The following is a 21538-nucleotide window of genomic DNA, read 5'->3' as shown; positions in this document are numbered from 1 at the left end:
TATTCTTTACAAACTGTTTTCTTGTTACTTGATTCAATCAGGGGATGAATCAAGAGAGTGAGGTTTGTTGGTGAGCCAAAGTTAAAACAACAATGTAGGGTTCGATTGTGATCCCGTGAAAATAATCGGGTGGTTCTAGTCGGTAAGCCTGTGAAACCGACCGAGTTCGTTGTGATCTCGTAAAACAACAAGTTGGGTTGTGAGCTTGTAAAACAACCGGCTGTAATCCGAGGGATTATAGTGAACTCCCAAGTGAAGCTTGGGGAGTGGACGTAGGAGCAAGGTTAGCTCCGAACCACTATAAAATCTCTTGTGTGTGATTGTTTCATGTCTCTTCCATTCCCTTCATTCACTGCATATAGTAAACTAATTAATCCACTTGCATTAAGTTTAATTAGTTACTCACAAAGTTTTTAATTGCAATATTACTAAAACCCAATTCACCCCCCCTCTTGGATTGTCTTTTTTGGGCAACATAGTGTTTTATCATATTTGTAATGAATGTTTTTCAAATATAGATGGTTATTTTTACATAAAAATTTAATGATATAACCACACAAAAGTTCATTCTACACATTCATTTGACAAATACAAGTCCCATAAAACAATCAAATGAAAGTGGTTATTTGATTCTAATCATGCAAAAATTTCATCAAGATCTATTTCATCTTTTCTGATTAATTCTTTTAGTAATCACCAATTCTTTTAATTAAGTGTGTTTTTGAAAAACTCAATTTTGTTCCAATATAAAAAAATTTCGGATTCTTCAACAAGATTTCAAATTTTATCCCTTTCAAATGATTTAGTTTAACTTAACCAATTATCATCTTGTTCATTCTTCTTAAGACAAACTATATTCTCAATAAAAGATCTAGTTTTAATAAGAATAATATGAATGATATTCTACAACTAATATCTTTTATTGAATATTCTATATGCATTGCTTAAGAGTATATCTAAGAAATACTTGTTTTATCAGATTGGCATATATTTATTCTTCAGAACATAACATGTATAACTGAAAACATGAGGTATGCACCATTTGATTTTCTGTTTTTCATGAGTTCAACCGGGGTTTTTTTCAAAATAGATTTAATGAAACCTTATAATATGACAAGCTGTGAGATAACATTAATCAACTGCTATCACAAAGCATTGTCTTACACAACAAAGGTTCTATTTTATATTTTATAACTCCAATATGCAATAGTATTCTTGGTGCAAAATAATTGTATTCAATACCATTTTCTATGCAACCTTATTAAAAATTGGTTTTCAAAACTGTGCCATGATACTTTCACAGTTTGCAAACCTTTTTTATTTAAAACTTTTTGTAAGTTTGTGCTAATGTAGAAAATATTTCAATTTAAGTGCCAGAACAAACCAATGTTAGCTTTGAGAAATTATCCACAATTACAAAATCAGAAGCTTATCTCCTAGGTTCACAATTCTAGAGATCCAAATAAGTTCTTATGAAGAATTTTCAAGGCTAAAAAGGTGAAACAATGTTTCATATTTAGAAATGATTCTAGTTTGTTTTTCTAGATGACATACATAGCAAACTTTGATCTTGCAAAATTAATCTAAGTGAACCAATGACAAGATCTTTTGAGATTAAGTCCATACTAGATGAGTTGATTTATATGCCAAAACTAGTCTCTTAATCTTGGTATTCTTAATGCATTATTTAAAAATATACCAAGTAGACATTCTTATGTTTATGATCAATAGAGATAATGCCATGGATAAAACTCTCATTCAAGCATATAGAGAATTCAAAGAATTATTCTAAGAGTATTGATTAAGCAAATTATCCATCAATAACTGAAGCATATATAGGAAGATGGAGTGATTTGGATATAATTTTTTTTCATACCAAAGTATCACTTATATTACAGAAATGATTAATACTAGCTACAATTTCAATATGAGGGATGCAGGATTACTAATTCATTATTTCTTCATTTTAGTCACTCTCTTAATTACATTTTAAGTTCCATTCCTTAACACGTGTCTAGAGAACCCATTGTTTAGATAACATCTTTCATTAGAATCTGGGTAGCTAGACACACCTGCTAAAAAATGATCAGGTTTCCAACTTAGAAACACAAGCTCTTTTTGGTCTTGCAGGTTACCTATAATTGTTCCTTTGGAACCCATATTCTCTTAATAGCTATTTTGTTTATTAGTTTGCAGGTTTTAGGATTACAAGAAATGTATTCTGCATACTCTTATTAAATTTAACAAACATAGATTTAACATAAGTAGATGATGGATTTTTTAATTTCTGTTTTTTGTTCATTAGGTTTCATCAGATATATTAGAATCTATTTTAGGGATAGATAGTGGAGGATTTAACCATATTCATTAAGGAATTTTGTGTGTACCAAGATTGATATCCTAATCCAACCTTTTCAAATTCAGCTTTTTGATTAGTTATCATTAAGTTCAGCTTTTCAGAGCTGATAGTAAATTTTTCACTATAGGCTTAAATTTGTTAACTGCTTTAGTTAACCTTTCATTGTCTTCTGAAAGCATTTATTATTTTTCTGAATTATATCATAGCTTTCAGCAAGAGATAGATTTTTCTGATTTAGCTTTTATTCTTTAAACTAAGCTTCTTATATTCTAAGTATAGATTAGAAAAAGCATCATGAAGTTCATCAAATGTAAATCAGATTGAGTTTCAGCATGTACTTCATCTTGGAATGAGAAATCCTTTGTGTTCCAATACATGCCTTATCTTCATGTGCCATAAAGCATAGATTTTTAATTTCAGTTTGCTGCTCTTCTTCTTCAGAGCTAGTTTCAGATTCACTAAAATGTTAATGCATTCATATTTACCTTCAAGCATATTAAGATTTCCTTAGCAGTTATGCAAAAAGATATGCTATTAAGTTTACTATTATCTAATGCACAATATAGAATATTCATGGCTTTTGCATTTGCTGAGCCATTTTCTTATCATCATTAGTGTTTGTGTGTAGCCCGTTGACTATGATACTCCATAAATCATAGTCATGTGCTTGAATGAAAATGTGCATGCGTGCTTTCCAATGTGTGTAGTTTATGCCATTAAATAGTGGAGGTCGATCAATTAATTGTCTCTCCTAGGAACTATCTATTTGAGTTGTCATGATTTAGCTTTTTGACGGTTAGGTCAAATCAAAAAGGCAAGGATTATAGAGCCTGCCTCTGATACCACTTGTTGCCCAAGTGACAACCCAAGAGGGGGGTGAATTGGGTTTTCCAAATTTTTAGTGCTTAAAACTTCTTAGTTGAGTGCGGTGGATGCTTTCTTAAATTACTTCAATGAATTAACTATAGCAAATATGAAAGATAATACAAGAATAATCACAAGCGAAACCACAACACAAACACCATGATGTATAGTAGTTCGGTGCAGCCAAGGCACCTACGTCCACTCTCCAAGCGTCCCTTGGAATTTTACTATAATCTCTCAGATTACAGTAGGATTGTTTTTCGGGCTCACAATCCAAAACTTTTACAATTTGGTTTTCTGGGATCACCAATAACCTACGTTGGTTTTGCGGACTCACAACAACCTAACGTGGTTTTGCGGGTCACCAACAACCTACACCGTTGATTTTTGCGGGGTCACCACAAATCTTACAATGAATAATAGAAAAGAAGTTTAAAGTCCTAAATGAGGCAAATATAACAAATATGTACAAAAAGAAGAGAGTAGAAAATAATTATCGCTCTGTAGATTGCTCTTCTCTTCTTTCCCAAGGTTGCTTCACTCTTCAATGAATTGGTTGAGCTCTTGAAGGCACTTGAATTCTGCTCAACACACTTCTTTTGGGTTTGAACTTGAAGCAATAACCTTAACTTTCTTGGATTTCCTCTTTCTCTTGAATGCACACTTAGATTCCCACCAAAATCCCTTCCTTTGATGAATAGTGGCTCTTAAATACTTCTCCAACCTCCAAAGATCACTTTCCTACGTTGAAATGGAGAAAGTAGCCTTTATAGCGTTGGACTTAAAAAGTATATCTGCAGAACTAGCCGTTGGGCTGTCACCCGTGCTGGGGTCGCCCAAGCTTTTCCGGGGTCGGCTCAAGTCATTATTCATTAATCTAGGATCGGCTCAAACTTTTCTGGGGTCGCCCTGCTACAGTGAGGTCAGCCCTTTTAGAAAATCAGAAGCTTGTTTTTCAGACTCTTCACGCTGGGGTCGACTCATTTTCTTGGGGTCGACCAAGTACAGTGGGGTCGGCCTTAGCGATTCCAGGTATTTTTTGAGTTTTAACCTGGGGTCGACTCAAGGTCTCTTGGGGTCGGCTCCACTAGGGTCGACTTAAGGTTTCCTGGGGTTGGCTCAAGGAAACTTGGGGTCGGCCTTCTCAGTAAATTCTAGAAGGTTGCATTTTCAGATGGCTGAAGCTGGGGTCAGCCCGAGCTTTTCTGGGGTCGACCAGAGCTGGGCCATTTGTGCCATTTATGCCAGAATGTGCCAAAGTGTGCCAAATTGTGCCAGGATCGACTCCATCTCTTCTGGGGTCGACTCTAATCCTGTTTTTCTGCATCTTTAGGTTAGATTTACATATTAAACATATAAAAGAAGTAACAACATTGCAAATCATTTCTTTCTCCTTAGGATGCTTGGCACATTAAAGTTTAAGCTCATTAAGCATGTAAATGACAGAGTTAAGCTTCAAACAGAAAAACTTGACTCTAAGGTATATTAAACTCTAAATTAGTTCTTTCCTCAAGTTGTTCCAATATAATTTGTTTTAGATGTGTTCTTGAAAGTTCTTTTAAATATATCAAGTAAAGCATATCAAGGATGTATCAAATCTTTCTTCCTTACTTACTTATGTATTAGATCAATTGAATTGAAAGCATTAGTATTTCCATTTGACCTCAATGGCTTTGTAAACATCAAAACCACACTAGGATCCTCAATCTCCCCCTTTTTGATGATTACAAAACGTTGAGTGTAAGCAAATTGATATTCATGTGAGAAGTAAGGTTTAATGTATAGGAAATGCTTTTGGTGTAAAAGTGTCAAGATGGTCCAATTTAGAGAATGTATCAATGAACCAAAAGCTCCCCCTATTTTATCCAAATAGATGCCAAATGAATTTTAGTTTTGCTCCCCTTAGTCTTGTATTTCATTCAAATAAAATTTTCAAAAGTTTGTGTCAAAGCAAGAGTTTCAAGTCATGTATCGAGGCAAGAAAAATCTCTATTATTATGTGCCAGAATTTAGATTTTCTCTTCTTTTTTTTTTGTCACATGTCTCCCCTTAAGTATATAATACATGTCTCCCCCTTAAGTATGCAATATATACCTTTTACATTTTCTCCCCTATTATATTTTCTCTTCTATACAGTTTTTCTTATAGAATATGCTTCTAGTTTCTCTCTTATATTTTCTCCCCCTTTTTGTCATCATCAAAAAGAATGAATAATAATAAAATGGATAGCATTGTAATGACAATCACAAAGATCATAGCTCAAGAGAAGCATTCTATTTCATCTATGCCAAAAGCACAAACTACCAAAAGAGCAAATACAAGTCAAAACAAATACATAATCTAGGAGACACTTTAAGAACACACTTCATGATAACGCTTTAGAGTTAATCAGCTTTAACATAATCAACATATTTCAATCTAAACTGATTTATATTCAATTCAAGGCATAAAGCATTATGTGCATATACTCAGACAATTTTTTTCCTTTTTGATAACATCAAAAAGGTTGCAAAATAATGAAATATTAAGCACAAGACAATATTTTATTCAATGCATGTCAGATTATTGCAAGAATATGAATCATGTGTCTGAAGGCAATAATATCAGGGTAAGATAATGAGCATAGAACGGAGCCAATTAAGGTAGTTTCAAAATTATGATAAGATCACATCAAATTTGATACCATTCTTTTAAAGTTCTTTTACTTCACATCAATATCATTAAAATCAAGCATGAAACATTTGGCTTTAAAAATAAGACATACGAGCCAGAAGAGATCTCTAAATATAGATTCCAAAGATAGTTTTCAAATCAAGTGTAGATGGAATCTTTTCATTTAACGTCTTTTTCCAATATATTAAGTATACAGCAATATGAGAGCAATCTATTTCCAGTATAAGATAAAGATAGAAACTTATATACTCGAAAAATATAAGATCATGTTGAATCATTAATTCTTAATGATACAAAGTTCTTTTATGATATAAAAATATTTGGGCACATATACCAAAATAAATTTATGCAATATATGATACATAAAATTCAAAGCTTTGAGAGTTCTTTTAGAGCTCTTTTAAAGACTTTCTTTTACTCCTTTAAAGATTATAGCATCAACATCAATTAGAATGAATTGGCTCAGGATTGAAACCCTAAGGTGCATGCCAATAAGACTCATTAGTAAATTCCAAAATAAATTTTCGATAATAAGACAAATGAAATTCTTTTTAATTAGTTTTCAAAACAAATGATTTATCAATTAAGTGCAAATAAAAATCCAACTTTCAAAAAATATTCAATAAAGCACAAAGTCTAATACCAAAATATGCTTTAATTGATATCAATTTGAAACCAAATAGACATTAAAAGCATACTAAAAGGTCTTTGCCAAATTTACATAGTGTGATCTTTAATGATTTAGCTTTTAAGAAAATTCATTTCTCTTTTATTTAAATTAGCCTCTTGAAATTTATTCATTCTTTGAAGGTAAAGCAGTTAAGTTCAGAAATTTACATGAATGATAATGAATAAAACATAAAACATTCAAGGTATGCATCAAATGTAAGTGACTTTTGAATAAGATACAGAGTACATTTAGATTGAATATCTAAAGCTTTCCCTCAAAAGATGCATTTTTTTTAATCATTCTTTTTCTTTTGTTGAATTTCAGATTTTAACAATAAGCTGAAATTCTATGATATCAAAAATGTAGAGTGATCTAGAGTTTTTCAAAATTTTCATCAATTACACTTTTTAATCTTTCAAAAACAAGTTATGCTTTCTCTTGATTTTTGAGAGTATGCATTGAAATATTAATTAGAAAATAATTCTTTTGAAGCTCAATTTTTTTTAGAATCAATTATATTTTTTTTAAAGAATTACTTGAGTAAGTTGAAATATTTTCAAGCTTTGAATCATTCACTTTCTTCTTAAAAATAGCTTTTCCTTTGAATTATAGAAGCAATTAATTATGCAGAAAAAATATATAAAAGATCATTCAAGTGTATATTTATAAATTTCAATTTTTTGTCGTAGTTTCTCAGCAATGTATACATGAAGCACAATAAATTATTTTAATATCAAAGTAAAATCATATATTTAGAAATATTTATTCGCAATCAAGATCATTGAAAACACATCACTTAGACCAATTTTAGTACACTTATAAGATAGAAAATAATATGTGTCAGATGCGTATCAGAGCAAACAACTAAGTCATCATAATTTTTTTTATAAAATTATAGTTTTTATCTTAAATCATTAAGATTGAAAACATATATTTCAAAAATATTATAGCACATTCAGAATTTTTGTAGTTAATATTGAATTTTGGTATAAATTGGAGCAATTTATTATGTACCAATGTTAGGCAAGATGAAGGATAACTCAGAAATAATTTATTCTGCCTAATTTGCAACTTCAGATTATTCTTTTCTTTTATTTTTTAGAATATATTCACTAAAAAAATGATGTTGTTGTTGGTAACAACATATTTCAATCAAATTGTCTAGGCATGAAGCATTACAAATTATATATAGGAAAGATCTTTGTTATTTGAATATTGAAAACACATAATTTAAAATATCATGTCACATGCAAAACATAATATGCATTAAGTCATAACATCATGTATTAAAACATTAAAAGCAAGCATGTCAAGGATCAAAATTAATTTTTTTTTCAAATTAACTCTCCCTATTTACATATAATTCTACACTGATTTTATCCTTAAGGTGTGTTTTCAAGTAATCGAAACTTCATTTGGCTTTTCACAAGCTTCTTATATACTTTCATTTATCGTGTCATTCATTTCCTCATTTTTGAATTTCTTCCTTTAAGCACTCAGTGAACATTCTATCTTCATTTTTTTTGGTTTTACTTTTCTATGCTCTATACTCTATTTTCTCCCAATCCGGTGGAGTTGGAAGGGGCACGAGGTACTACTACTAGCCTTCCTCTTGTGCCGTCCCTAATATACCCTACACCGAATAGTTGGGTCAAATAGTGCCGGGTACTACCACTAGCCTTCTCATTGGCACCATCCCTATGATGAGCAATATAGAAAGGTTAAACCGTTCCCTTTAAAAATGTTCACTCCAAACTCTCCCTGTTTAAATATAGTTTATTACAGATTTTATTCCTTCCAAAGAAATGCTCACATAATTCTTACAAATGTGCTGAATATATTATGTTTGTTTTGCTTTTACTTAAGATTGGAGTACTTACTTAGTTTTATTATCTTAACAGATTTTTATGAGTATTTTGAATGTGATTTATTAGAATTAGTTTGATATCTTTGCATATAAGCACAAAATGAGCATACAATTTGGCCTACAAGCTGTATGATATAGTAATACAACTTCAAACAATAAAATTACCTTGCTCATCATTTTTAAACTCTACAATATGGGGTCATAGATATACCTTTTTTCATGCCAAATTTCTGTAAGAATATTCTTGTGAACTTAATTTGGCCAATGAAGATCCCTTTCTTATTTGTCTTAGTTTGGAGTTCGAGAGGAAATGTTAGTTCATCCATTTTACTCATTTCAAACTCACCTTGCATGAGCTTAGTAAAAACTTTACATAAAGCTTCATTAGTAGTACCACAAATAATGTCATCAATATATATTTGAGCAATTATGATATCAGATTTTTTTTTTTGATACATAGTTTTATCACTATTACTTTCTATCAAAAAGTTACTTAATCTTTCATATCATGCTCTTGGTGCTTGTTCTAAATCAAATAGTATTTTATCATGTTTGTAATGAATGTTTTTCAAATATAGATGGTTATTTTTACATAAAAATTTTAATGATATAACCACACAGAAGTTCATTCTACACATTCATTTGATAAAATACAAGTCTCATAAAACAATCAAATGAAAGTGGTTATCTTTGGCTTCTAATAATGAAAGATTTCATCAAGATCTATTTCATCTTTTCTGATTAATTCTTTTAGTAATCACCAATTCTTCTTAATTAAGTGTGTTTATGAAAAACTCAATTTTGTTCCAAATATAAAAAGTTTTCAGATTCTTTAACAAAATTTCAAATTTTATTCCTTTCAAAATGATTTAGTTTAACTTAACCAATTATCATCTTGTTCATTATTCTTAATGTCTTTTAAATAGAAGCAAAATGACAAACTATATTCTTAATAAAAGATTTAGTTTTAATAAGTATAATATGAATTGATATTTTTACAACTAGTATCTTTTTATTGAATATTCTATATACATTGCTTAAAGAGTAATAACCAAAGAAACACTTGTTTTATCAGATTTGGCATATATTTTATTCTTGAGAACATAACATGTATAACTGAAAAACATGAAGGTGTGCACCATTTGATTTTCTGTTTTTCATGAGTTCACATAAGGTTTTCTTTAAAAATAGATTTAATAGAAACCTTATAATATGACAAGCTGTGATGATAGCATTAATCAACTGCTATCATAAAGCATTGTCCTTACACAACAAAGGTTCTATTTTTTATTTTTATAACTCCTATATGCAATAGTATTCTTGGTGCAAATACAATTGTATCCAATACCATTTTCTGTGCACACCTTATTAACAAATTGGTTTTCAAAACTGTGCCATGATACTTTCACGGTTTGCAAACCTTTTTCATTTGAAACCTTTTGTAAGTTTGTGCTAATGCAGAAAATATTTTAATTTAAGTGCCAAGAACAAAAAATGTTAGCTTTGAGAAATTATCCACAATTACAAAATCAGAAAGTTTATCTCCTAGGTTCACAATCTTAGAGATCCAAATAAGTTCTTATGGAGAATTTTCAAAGGCTAAAAGGTAAAAACAATGTTTTCAGATTTAGAAATTATTCTAGTTTGTTTTTCTAGATGACATACATAGCAAGCTTTGACCTTGCAAAAATTAATCTAAGTGAACCAATGACAAGGTCTTTTGAGATTAAGTCCATACCAGTATGAGTTGATTTTATATGCCAAAACTAGTCCCTTTAATCTTGGTATTCTTAATGCATATATTTAAAAATATACCAAGTAGACATTCTTATGTTTATGATTAATAGAAGATAATGCCATGGATAAGAACTCTCAATCAAGCATATAGAGAATTCAAAGAGTTATTCTAAGAGTACTGATTAAGCAAATTATCCATCAATAACTGAAGCATAATATAGGAAGATAGAGTGATTTGGATATATTTTCTTTTCATACCAAAAGTATCACTTATATCACAGAAATGATTAATATTAGCTATAATTTCGATATGAGAGGATGCAAGGATTACTAATTTCCACCACCGGATGCAACGCCGCCCGACGGTGACTACCCGGACGATCGCGCCACCCGCAGGAATCCGCCGCCCGACGATGGTCATCCGGAAGGTTTTTTTTTTTTTGTAATCGGGTGGGAGTGAGGCCATGACCAGCGGCTACGCCGGATCCTTTGTTGGCTCTCGGCGCCATATGCTGGCCAGATCCGGCGTCGGCTCTCGGAATCATCAAAAACCCAGCCAGGGACAATGCAATGGTCGACTCTCGGTGCAGTATCCCGGCGTCCTAGTGACGGCCGCCAAGGCGACGATCAGTTTGCCTCTACGCCGGCCAAAGTGACCATTGCCTTGTCCCTGCGGTCGTGGAAGACTGTCCATGGCATGATGGACTGTCAAAAAATAGGTCTTCCACTGTGATCTAGTTCTACCCTTTTACTGTGATCTAGTTCTAGAATGAACCAGGCTCTGATACCACATGTAAGATGCTGTAAATAGGATCATAAAATAGAACTATGAAGGATAGGGTACCTGGATCCATGGATGACTGAACAATCAAGCTTTGTTTTCTCCCTCTTGACCCTTATTCAAAACACACGATGATGGAGACCGATTTTGTGTTCTCGTTATTGGCAGAGGGTGAGACCCATGAAATTATCTTTCCATCAAGGATAACCAGCGTAAACTTCTCCGTAAGTGGTTACTATAACCAACTAGTAACCACCCACGTTTAGTCATGTGGGTCAAAATCCAACATATTGAGCTTATCTTACAAGTTAAGAAACTTAAACACCTATAATGACTAGTTTTGCTCCAAGTTTTTGGAACTTTGCTTTTCTTTGGAACTTCGCTTAGTTTAGGATTTATGCTAGCAATCTTAGACCACACATCTCTTTGGATATCATTGGATTTTTTTTCTTTCATGAAACAAATTTTCTAAGAGATGCTTCAGAAAATGAACTTGGCCTGTTGACATATTGATAATGAATCTTAATGAATCTTGAGTACAAAAGTTTGATTAATAATTTTGCATCTAAAAAGTTAGATAAATTATTTTTAAATAAAATTTTAAAGTATTTTAGACTCATTAAATTTTTTTTTGTCATTTTCCAAAAAAATTTTTCTTAATGAGTTCACCTTAGGCTGCAAATGTATTGGGCCTCCCCTGATTCTCCGGCTCTGGAATGATACATATAACATTGAACCAGGCGGCTGCTGATCCTGTTCGGCTTCGGCCATTGGCTTTGCCCAAGCTCTCGAGGTCATGGTCATTGGGGCTCTCCCTTTCTCTATCGCTTTCATTTCTGAAAAATTTCCATGTCATTCCTAGGGGTACTTTAATGACAAAATTGGATGCCCAGCGACAGCAAACCAACATTGCAACACTTAATAACATACCTGTACCTAATTACAAAAATTGAAATGGTATGCTAAAACTGAAAAAAATGACTCTTAATTATAAGATTTTTTAAGTAATTTAGCCTCTATGTACCTAGTTTCATATGCATACATATGTATTTATGTATACTCTCCAGTTAACCAATCTGGCCTTACCATTGAGATGAAGAACTCGTGCATATCAACAATTCACTAGAAATGAAAACGAAAATCAGAAGAGCATTTGGCATGCCTCATGGACTATTATGGTTCATCATTAAGTCGCAAATTTTTGTCGAACTGTTTTCATGGTTGGATCCCTACTTTTCAGCTTGTCAATATTAATCTGCGACTTGTAATCAATGCGATCAAGCAGCAGGTAGATATGGTGGAACTCAAAAAAAAAAAAGAAGAAGAAAATATCTGCCATAATAGTTGACGACATTGGCTTTATGAGCCAAGCAGCAGATGGATGGCGTAGCCCGAACTTTAGACCGTTTCCTTACAGACACCTGGTAGGCTAAACAAGGCTAAGACAACATTAAACCCGGACGGACAGCCCAATGGAACTTCAGACATCCGAGCGGCTGTTTAGGCTGATGTGGAACATATGCTCAAGATCCAATTTAGCTAGACCTATCTGGCTACAAAGTTTATCCAAGCTTCCTAAATAATTCAGTTTTTATCACTAAAGGATGCACGCAGGACTTCTTTGACAGATAGGCATATTATTAGAACCCTTTGATCCATGAAAATGCAGAGCTCAACGGATTTTTATGAACATATTAATCCAAAACATTTTGGATGTGGCATTTAATAAACTATACATCCAGTTTTATGTGGAAGCACTTGTGAGGCATAGCTTGAATCATCATGCCTTGCGCTAACAAGGATGTATTGAAAAAGATAGCAGAGAGCACAAAATTTGGAACATTTGGTTCTTAGAACATTGTGTGCCAAATAGCTTCATTGCCTTCTCCGCAGCGTTGGTGAACCTCTTCCATCCTCTCAACGGACTTGCAAATGCCACTGCAGCTCCAGTCAAAGGATGCTGCACAAGGATTTCCAGCTTGCATCTTCCACTCGCAATCTGCAAGACTGAATTTGTTAGATTTCTTGTAAGACCCATGACACCTAAACAAGAGTATTAAGCCTCAACTGTAATGAAGCCAGCTTTTGTTTCTCATAAATAGTACTCCTATGAAATAGTTGAATTTGTTCTGTGGACATGAAATACTAGCAAACAAAAGTAGAGTCAGTATAGCGAAAGCATCCACCGCTGGAAAGATGAAGGGGATAAAAGAGGCCACAAGAGTTTCAACTATTATGTATTTGAATACATTTGACCAGAGTCAAATGACCAGGATTCTCGAGGCCAAGTGGAAAAAAACATGATGTCCCATTACATTTGTCACAGCAAATTAAACATGAACATAAAAATCATGTAAGTCTCACCAAGAAGACAAAGGTATGAGATCTGAGATCAAATATATATCATCATTTGTAATGCTAGATAAAATGAAATGACAGGCACTCTTTAACACAAGCAAATCAGAACAAATTCATCTTAGAAGATGGCAATCACATATAATCACACCAAGTTATATCATTCCTGATACACCTCGAACCAACATCTACCGATGAGGCAAGCCGACCAATGAAAGCTTGCCACCTAGCTACGGGCTGACCGCTCAAAGTTTGCCTTGTGGCTGACCAGAAGGTGCGTGGGGAGTCCTCTTCATTTCAAACTTCCCCCCCAGTTGGCAACAATTCACCGTGATCGCTAACTATTTTGCAACAAACGCAACACCCAAGTAAATCATCGCGACCGAGAAGCGCAGGCATAATTTATGGGTGAGATACGCAGTTTGTTGCCTTATCAACCAGCATATAGCCCTACAATATTCAGCAGCGGGCTTTGGGCCTCGCCTATATATTGCGTTCCTGGGGGGCTCTCTAGATAAGTTCTCTTTAGACTCTCTTACGCTACCTCTTTGCTCCTCTCAGAACTCCTATTTTATGAAAGCCGTGTTGGACATAGGCAACAAAGAGTCCCCACGAGACATGCTCTAGTGGGCAGACTTCTTTGTTTTGCTACTTCAGGTTGGAGCCAGCATGATAGTGCCACTCGAAGCTGTTCCTACATCCTCCAATGCTAGCTCATAGGCACTCAGCCTCCTGATCGAGCGCAGTAGTAACCGGACCATCGCCATGGAGGCGTAGAACAACCCCATTTGATCTTTACGATTTGGACGGTAGACAAACCGAGATCTCCAGCAACCTTGTTAACTCGGCACCGGGGTAAGACTAGTTCTCGGCAGCAACAAATTGGCGCTAGAGAAAGAATTTTGATCCCATCTTTGGAGGTCAATAACACAAGCAATGACGGTAGCCGCCCAGCAAGAAGCAACCCTGGAGTCCGACGGCTCTTTGCAGAGCCTTCGAAGGGCTCCTTCCCCATAAGAGCCATAGCTAGACTCATCAGTCACTACTGCGCAGTTCCATTTGCTTATGCAATAGGTTTAGACATTAACCGCCGCCATCTAGAACCTACAGCAGACGACTGCTAACCACCAATAGGAGGAACCATAGCCATGATAGTCACCGTAGCAAACTCGCACACCAGGAGATAGGAGGATCTGGTGCAGGCGAGTCGTTATTCCCATCTTCGGAGTCCAGGATAGGCTCGATAGTCATTATTCTTGCCCACAAAGCACAAGGCAAGAAAGGAGGCACCGATCCTCAAGCTCACAATCTCAAGAGGGATTGACGCTAGGATATTTGTCCACCACCGATCATAGAGGATCTCCAGGAAAGAGGTCGACCTTGACCATAGGTTTGAAAAAATGGATCGTCGCTTCGAGGCTTTAAGAGGCCGCAATGCCGAGCTTGCGGAGCGACTTCATGACCGAGCTCCCATTCCTGGTGAAGATCATGGAGGAACTTCCTCGTTTCAATATGCCCCAGCTGGAGACCTAGGATGGGACTGCTGACCCCCTAGACCACCTAGAAAGCTTCAAGGCCCTCATGATGTTCCATGGGGCCACCAACGCATTACTCGGCCGAGCTTTTTCAGCTACTCTTCGAAAAGTAGCTCAATTGTGGTACACTAGGCTGCAGTTGAACTTGATTCACTTTTTAGAGCAGTTCGACTGATTATTCGCAGCACACTTCATCAACAACCGTATGTAGAGAAAAGATTCGGAGTGCCTGTTCGTTATCACGCAGCAGGATGGAGAGCCCCTCCAGGACTATATCAATTGCTTTAATGCAGCAGCCCTGGAATTGCACAACCTGAATCACTCGGTCACGGTGTGCGCATTGAGATGCAAGTTGAAGACCTCTCAATTCCTCTTCTCCCTCGAGAAGAGGTTCTTGAGAAGCTTTTTGGACTCCTTGCCCGAGCTGTGAAGTATATAAATGTAGAAGAAGCCATGATAGCTTGGTGAGAGTCGGTCAGAACAAGCCAGCTTCATCTCAATCTTGGCCACTCTTTCTATGGCCCGTGACAAAGCAAGCTAGAGAGCTTCAGTGTGATCGGAAAGTCATGCCACAAGTAGGGGCTCCATGTGCTCGAACGAGGATGATGAAGGAAGAAGAAAGAAACCAAGACTTACCCCATCCACAGGGAGAAGCCCCATTCCTTTTATAAAGGTCTTGATGGCCGGAATTGTCTCACCTGGCTTGATCATCGGATACGTGGTGCGCTCTCTGATTCCTTGAGAACGCCAGATACGTGGTGAGTTCCTAGGCCTTTAACGGTAAGCCTTCCTCTAGAAAACGCTCCTTAAAGCTCGATCTTCAAAGGCCATTATTACGAAACTGCAGCCCTAATAAAGATGACCTAGTTTTTGATATATGCATCCTCCCCCAAATGGCAAGACTGAGGAAAATTCTTTGAAACAATCGAAAATGGTTGGAGTGACATCATTCGATTGCCTATTCACAAGGCTATCAAGTGGCCTCGAGAAGCAGCAAACTTTGACCTCGATTGTATTGAAACTGAGAAGAAAGCAGCTTTAAAAGCCTGCGTCTGGTTCAAGTGCTGACCAACGAAAACCAACTAAAAGGTCTCGACGAATAAGCCCTAGAAAGCCTACGAATGAGTTACCGATGTTGGACCGAGCTACAACACTTAGCCAAAAATAGCAAGGGACAAGATTCTAGAGAAGCCGTTGTTTATATTAAAAGATTGTGAGGAAGGTTACAAAATGATAGGAGTAGGAAAGAGAAGGTACAAAAAGGTCTCTTACTGCCGAGCTACAAAAAAAAGACCTATCTTATTCCTCTCGCTCTCCTCCTTCCCTTCAGAAGAAGGTCCGTCCTCTTCTTCGGTAGTGGTAGGTCCTTTAGGGACAATGTGGCTAAGGTCGACTTGAGGGTGCAGCTTGTCGACCATTACTCGGCTTGCCTCAAATCCCTTCTTAAAGGAGTCCATAGCCCCCTCCAAGCATTTTGCTGTGGAAGTCCTCTAAGCCCATGAAGTCCTTAATTGCCCGCCAAATCTTTATCTTGACCCTAGCAGTCCATTCCTTAGCTCGAACGGCTCTCCCTTTAGCCCAAGCAACTCATTCCTCAGCTCGAACTGCTCACCCCTTGGCCCGAGCTAACTTCACTTTAGCTGCGGATGCTTTGCTTTCTGCTGCTTGAACAATACATATATATGCAATAAAAAAAAATTTTAGTTAGATAAAACAATCATATTCCCTAAGTGAGGTTTATCATGTATGTATTGCAAGTTTCTTATGCCCAGGGCATCATATTAATGCACTACATTATGCCTGTGGCTAAGGTCCACATCAAATAAATCCATATTAAGATACAACATGTGGAGTTTATTGAGATCATGGTTCCAGTAAACTATTATGTAGCATCAGGGTTACAACTAAGGACTACCAAACCAAGCTGAGCCGCCCAGTTTGGCCCATACCGAGCCGACCTGGCGCGGAACCCGGTCGGTTCACCTGTGGGATTCAGAACCACTCTCGAACCGGTCAGAGTACCAATTTTGACCGATTCTGAACTAGTTCTCTCCCTCTCCTTTATGTTTTAAATTCCCATTATTGGGAAGGCCTGAGAAACCAACATTCTTTTTCAAACCACCCCTTAGCCAAAAATGCAAGGACTCAAGAAGATTCAAGGAGGATCCAACCAAAATAATCTATGCTTCCTCTCCTTTACCTCATTTTCTTTTTTTTGGACGCCAAAAAATGCCTCAAAATTTGCAAAATCAAGGGAGATCATGCCAAAATTTTTGATTTTGGCATGATTTCATGCTAGACTGTAGATCTATGGATGATCAACACAATCCCACCAAAATTTTTAATTTTTATATTATATATAATTTTTAATATTAAAATTTATATTTTTGGATTAAAAAGAAAAACATAAAATTCAAAAAAGATTGTAAGATTAGAAACATATTTAGGGGCGTGCAAACTACTCTTCAGCTAAATTTAATATCCATTTATTCATATTTTGATGTAATCATGCGCATAGTGGCCTAAGCCTAAATTTTAAAAACACTGCGAAATAAGTAACCTTTGATGCATGCCCACAAATCTAGAAAAAAATATGTAGAATCCATGGTAGAATTCTATATTTATCTGAGCTCAAATTAATTTTTTAAAATATTTATATTTAAAAATTATTTTTTAATTTAAAAATAATTAAAAGTATATAATTAATACCAAAATTATGAAAAATTAGTAAAAAATATTTTTTTTTTGAATATTAGGTATTAAACATTAAACAAAATATATTATTTTTTTGAATTTATGGTACTTAAACATATTTGAAAATTTAAAATTATTAAAATATAATAATTAATAATTAGTACTATATATTAGATAAATTAGATGTATTTTCTGAAGTAAAAAATATTTTTTAATTATAATAAAATTTTGTTATTTTTAAATAATTGATCAAGTGACATATTTGATAAACCTGTAAGAATGAAACCATCAAAGAAATAATTTAAAGCGTGACATTGGTTGGGATCATGGGCAAATGTTCTCGAGTCAGTACCAATGGAAGTGCAATTGCTGCAACATAAAGTTCAAGAGAGGACGGGTAAGCAGGTTGAAGTAACACCTAGCTGATGGTTATCTTGACGTATCTATGTGCCGAAAAAGCCCACCAGAGTTTAACAACAGATGAAAAACACTTCAATAATTTTAGAGCAGCGAAAGAGAGTTGCCGAGAAGAACACGGAGATGGACTACCAGGCGGTAGAGCCACCTTTCTATCACTATAAAGAGTCAGAGAAGATGGATATGGATATAGTGCATTTGAGGCATCATCTTCCGGTGGCTACTATCTTATGTAGCCTGGAGCATCTTACAGATCGAATTTTGCTGCCGGCATATTCGAATGGGTCTCTCCACAGCCGTATTATCAGCCAGAGGACACTCCTCAAAGTCAGAGCATCAGCGAGAGATCCGAGAGTGGTTACAACCCAAAGCGCATCTCTTATAAGATGATCAAATAAGACTACAATGCCGCTTGGTTAGAGGGGTAGACTGATGTGCCTCCTGAATATACTAATAATTCGGATAGCATCACTCGACGAAATTTTAAATATCAATATGTAAGTTGTACTTTAAATATATGTAATTGATTATATTATTTTATATTTTCTATCTCACTAGTTGATTTTAGGATATTTCATACTGATTCTTATAGCATGCAATATCTCACTAATTATTATATTTTGTATCACTTTAAAACAACAAGAAGAATCATTTAGGTTATATCAGATCATAGAAACATCAAAAATATCAAGAAACATAAAATTATTCTTAAAATCATTGAAAAAGTTGAAAAAAATACCTATAAAACTTTAAAAAAATTTGGTGCGCCGATTCCGAACTGGCACACCTTGGCATATTGTGTTAGTATGGTAACAAACTAGTACCATACTGAACCGTCTGCCGATCAATACGGGTCCCGATACTGGTTCAGCAAACATTGGTTACAAAGATTATCTTGTTCAATGTTGACTTTGATCATGCTTTCATGGCCCATGCAAATCTGATGCAGACAACAAGTTTCTTGCTCCAGAATGTCTTTACTAGTAGTTGGGAATGCAATCCAGAAAGACATCTTCCTGAGAATCACAAACATGTACTAGAGTGGGCATTTGGGGAATTTGTAGGATTCTTGGAATGAAGGTTCAACAACAAATGGTACAAATACCCTTTTTTAGGGAATGCAAAAGTTGATAAACCATGGAGTTATATATGCTAAAAGCATAAGATTTGAGTATAATTTTGATCAAAGGGGGAAAAGTAGACCCTTTGAGATTCTCTATCCAATTCGGGTGTACATGCTCTAATAATTTCCAAAAAAGTACAATCTACATCAAATAGATATTTAGAGGTCATAATTAGGTCAAAGTAACCACTAATCAATTTTGCCATTAGAAAATAACAAGTTGACTATAATAATTGTTTGATTTAGCCAAATGCTGAAAGCTGATGTCAATGAAATAAATAGCAACTAGGATCCTCTGCAGTGTGCGGGCCACATTGGAGAGTGCTATGCATCCCTAGATGGCTGCTATTAAGAGATGGACAGCCATCAAACAACACTCACCATGTATGACACGGTATGCACTTGTTGACCATCTTGTTTGATGGCCATCCATCTCCTGATGGCAGCTATTCAGCGCTACATAGCACCCTACGGTGCCGCCCATGCACCACAGAGGATCTGTTCTCAATAAATAGAATAAACTTATTTAAATTCAAGAAGTTACTTGCCTGGGGGAGTCCCACAACAGAGGATCCTTTCATCAATATGCTCCACATCAAGACCAATGAACCACGAACCCAAGGAGACATCTTCATTAGAATATTTGTGTAGTATAAGCCTACAAAATGATAATTAAAAACAAAGAATTGTACGTTGGAGCAATCTCTCCATTTTAGCACCAAATAGCACTAAACTTTACCGATTAACTGAAATATATGTAGCCAGATCCTTGGAGATGGCATATAACTGTCCTGTTGCATGCCTAAAATATTTGTTACCCTCCTCACCAAACTTCCAGTATTCTGGCTCATGGTACTTGACCCCTCTACATATTTAGCCAGAGATGTATATTACTTGAAAAACAAATGCAAGGATAGTGATGCTGTAAAATATATATGTGCTACCTACTAAGAAAATGGAAGGTTTTATAGATCTTACCGCTTTGCCAGAACTGGTCCAGATTTCATACAGCCTATATAAACACGTGGTTTTGACCTGTGGCGAGCTAAAGTTGAACCAACCAGACCTGTTTACAAGTGTTACACCAAATACATTCTTTGCATTCATTTTCCCTAGCCAGATGGAAATTAAAATTGTAAAAGGTTTCCAAGTAACAAACCAAGATTGACATGCACATCATCATCAAGTTTTACATAAAAATCTGCATCCCAAATCGATAAAGCTGTTGAGAAGAATATCTGAATCTTTGAAGACAATTCATGATAGCCTTCAACATGGTTCTGCTAAAGGACATCATTATGTAATGGAGAAAATATGACATTCTATGTCTGAACCAAGAGGGGTCCGAGGAATTGTAAGCAATAGTCCTCAAGATTCATGAGTGTGGACATACCAGTCTTAGGAAATCATGATTCTGCTCGTCTTCTGCATCAATAGCACCATCCAAAACACCACCAGGGGTTGCACTATCATGAAAAGCCCACTCCACAGATTAAGAAGGGAAGGAAAACATCATCCCAGTGATTATAGTACATCTTACCTGTGACCAATAACAAAACGCATGACAATTCCCTTCTCTTTCTCTATTTTTATTAATTTATCACCTAGCAAAAAAAATTGCAATCCAATTAGAACATATTATGCATTTTCTAGTACACAGCAATCAAACAAGAAGTTGTGATTAAATCTACCTTGAGGCATCCAGGTTTCTCTGATTGAGTCTCTGCGCTTTCTGCTGCTGAATGCAGTTATGATTCCCATGACAAAGAAGACTTTTGGGCGATCCTTTAATAGATCTGTTCCTGATTTAACATCAATTGGAGATTCGCCCTGATTACTGGCCTTTGCAGCTCTAGCTGCTGCTAGCTGCATCTCTAGATTAGAAATTGTCTTGTCTAAAGTCCTACACAAGATCATGAATGTTAATCTCATACATTTTAAAAATTTCAGCATAACAAATAATAATAGCTTACAAAACTTAGGCTGATGAAGAGAAGTAATAAGCCATAAAAAGGGCAGCCTAGTGCATGAGGCTCCTGCTATTGCAGGGTCTGGAGAGGGTCAGTGTACGCAGTCATATCCTCATGTACGGATAGACTGTTTCTATGTTTTGAACCTTTGACCTTCATGTCATAATAGAGTAACCAAGGTCTGTTGAACTGGGCCGAACCATCCGGATCAGGCAGTACCGAATCAACCCGGTGTAAAACCAGGTCGGTTCGCTATTTAAATTCGATTCTGGGTCGGTTCACTATTTAAATTTGGTTCCGATCCCTATGGGCCGGAACCGCAAAGGAACCGGTCGGAACGATCCTTTTCGAGTCGGAATCGGCCAGAACCGTCTGGTTCAATGCCGTCTCGGTATGAATCGGTCGGTTCGCACCGAGTCAACCCAGTTTCGAACCAGATTGACTGCCACAGTGCCGCTGTGGCAATAATGCCACAGGGGCCACGACATGCCTT

At 35.6% G+C, this 21538-nt stretch overlaps 1 protein-coding gene across 5 annotated transcripts in view; it reads right to left on the bottom strand.

Annotated features, from left to right (window-relative positions):
- Nucleotides 1–12609: 12609 nt before the first annotated feature.
- The window catches only part of LOC103697780 (beta-1,6-galactosyltransferase GALT31A), a 101266-nt gene continuing 92337 nt past the window's right edge, over nucleotides 12610–21538 (bottom strand). Inside the window, exons 4-11 of one of the 5 annotated variants that reach the window (XM_039116819.1) lie at nucleotides 20767–20978; nucleotides 20616–20679; nucleotides 20469–20541; nucleotides 20235–20358; nucleotides 20054–20141; nucleotides 19815–19940; nucleotides 19624–19704; nucleotides 12610–12950 (exon numbers count right to left, since the gene is read on the bottom strand). In XM_039116819.1, coding sequence (XP_038972747.1) covers nucleotides 19671–19704; nucleotides 19815–19940; nucleotides 20054–20141; nucleotides 20235–20358; nucleotides 20469–20541; nucleotides 20616–20679; nucleotides 20767–20978 — 721 coding nt within the window. In that variant the 3' untranslated portion in view covers nucleotides 12610–12950; nucleotides 19624–19670. Of the gene's footprint in view, nucleotides 12951–19623; nucleotides 19734–19814; nucleotides 19941–20053; nucleotides 20142–20234; nucleotides 20359–20468; nucleotides 20542–20615; nucleotides 20680–20766; nucleotides 20979–21538 lie in introns of all 5 variants that reach the window. The other 4 variants (XM_039116821.1, XM_039116816.1, XM_039116817.1 and 1 more) reach the window with 4 other exon arrangements.

The sequence above is a fragment of the Phoenix dactylifera genome, unplaced genomic scaffold, assembly GCF_009389715.1.
Source record: "Phoenix dactylifera cultivar Barhee BC4 unplaced genomic scaffold, palm_55x_up_171113_PBpolish2nd_filt_p 000140F, whole genome shotgun sequence".
In the NCBI taxonomy this organism is placed as follows: domain Eukaryota; kingdom Viridiplantae; phylum Streptophyta; class Magnoliopsida; order Arecales; family Arecaceae; genus Phoenix; species Phoenix dactylifera.
Note: the sequence above shows the minus strand (reverse complement) of the source record. Positions and strands in the feature narration are given on the sequence as shown.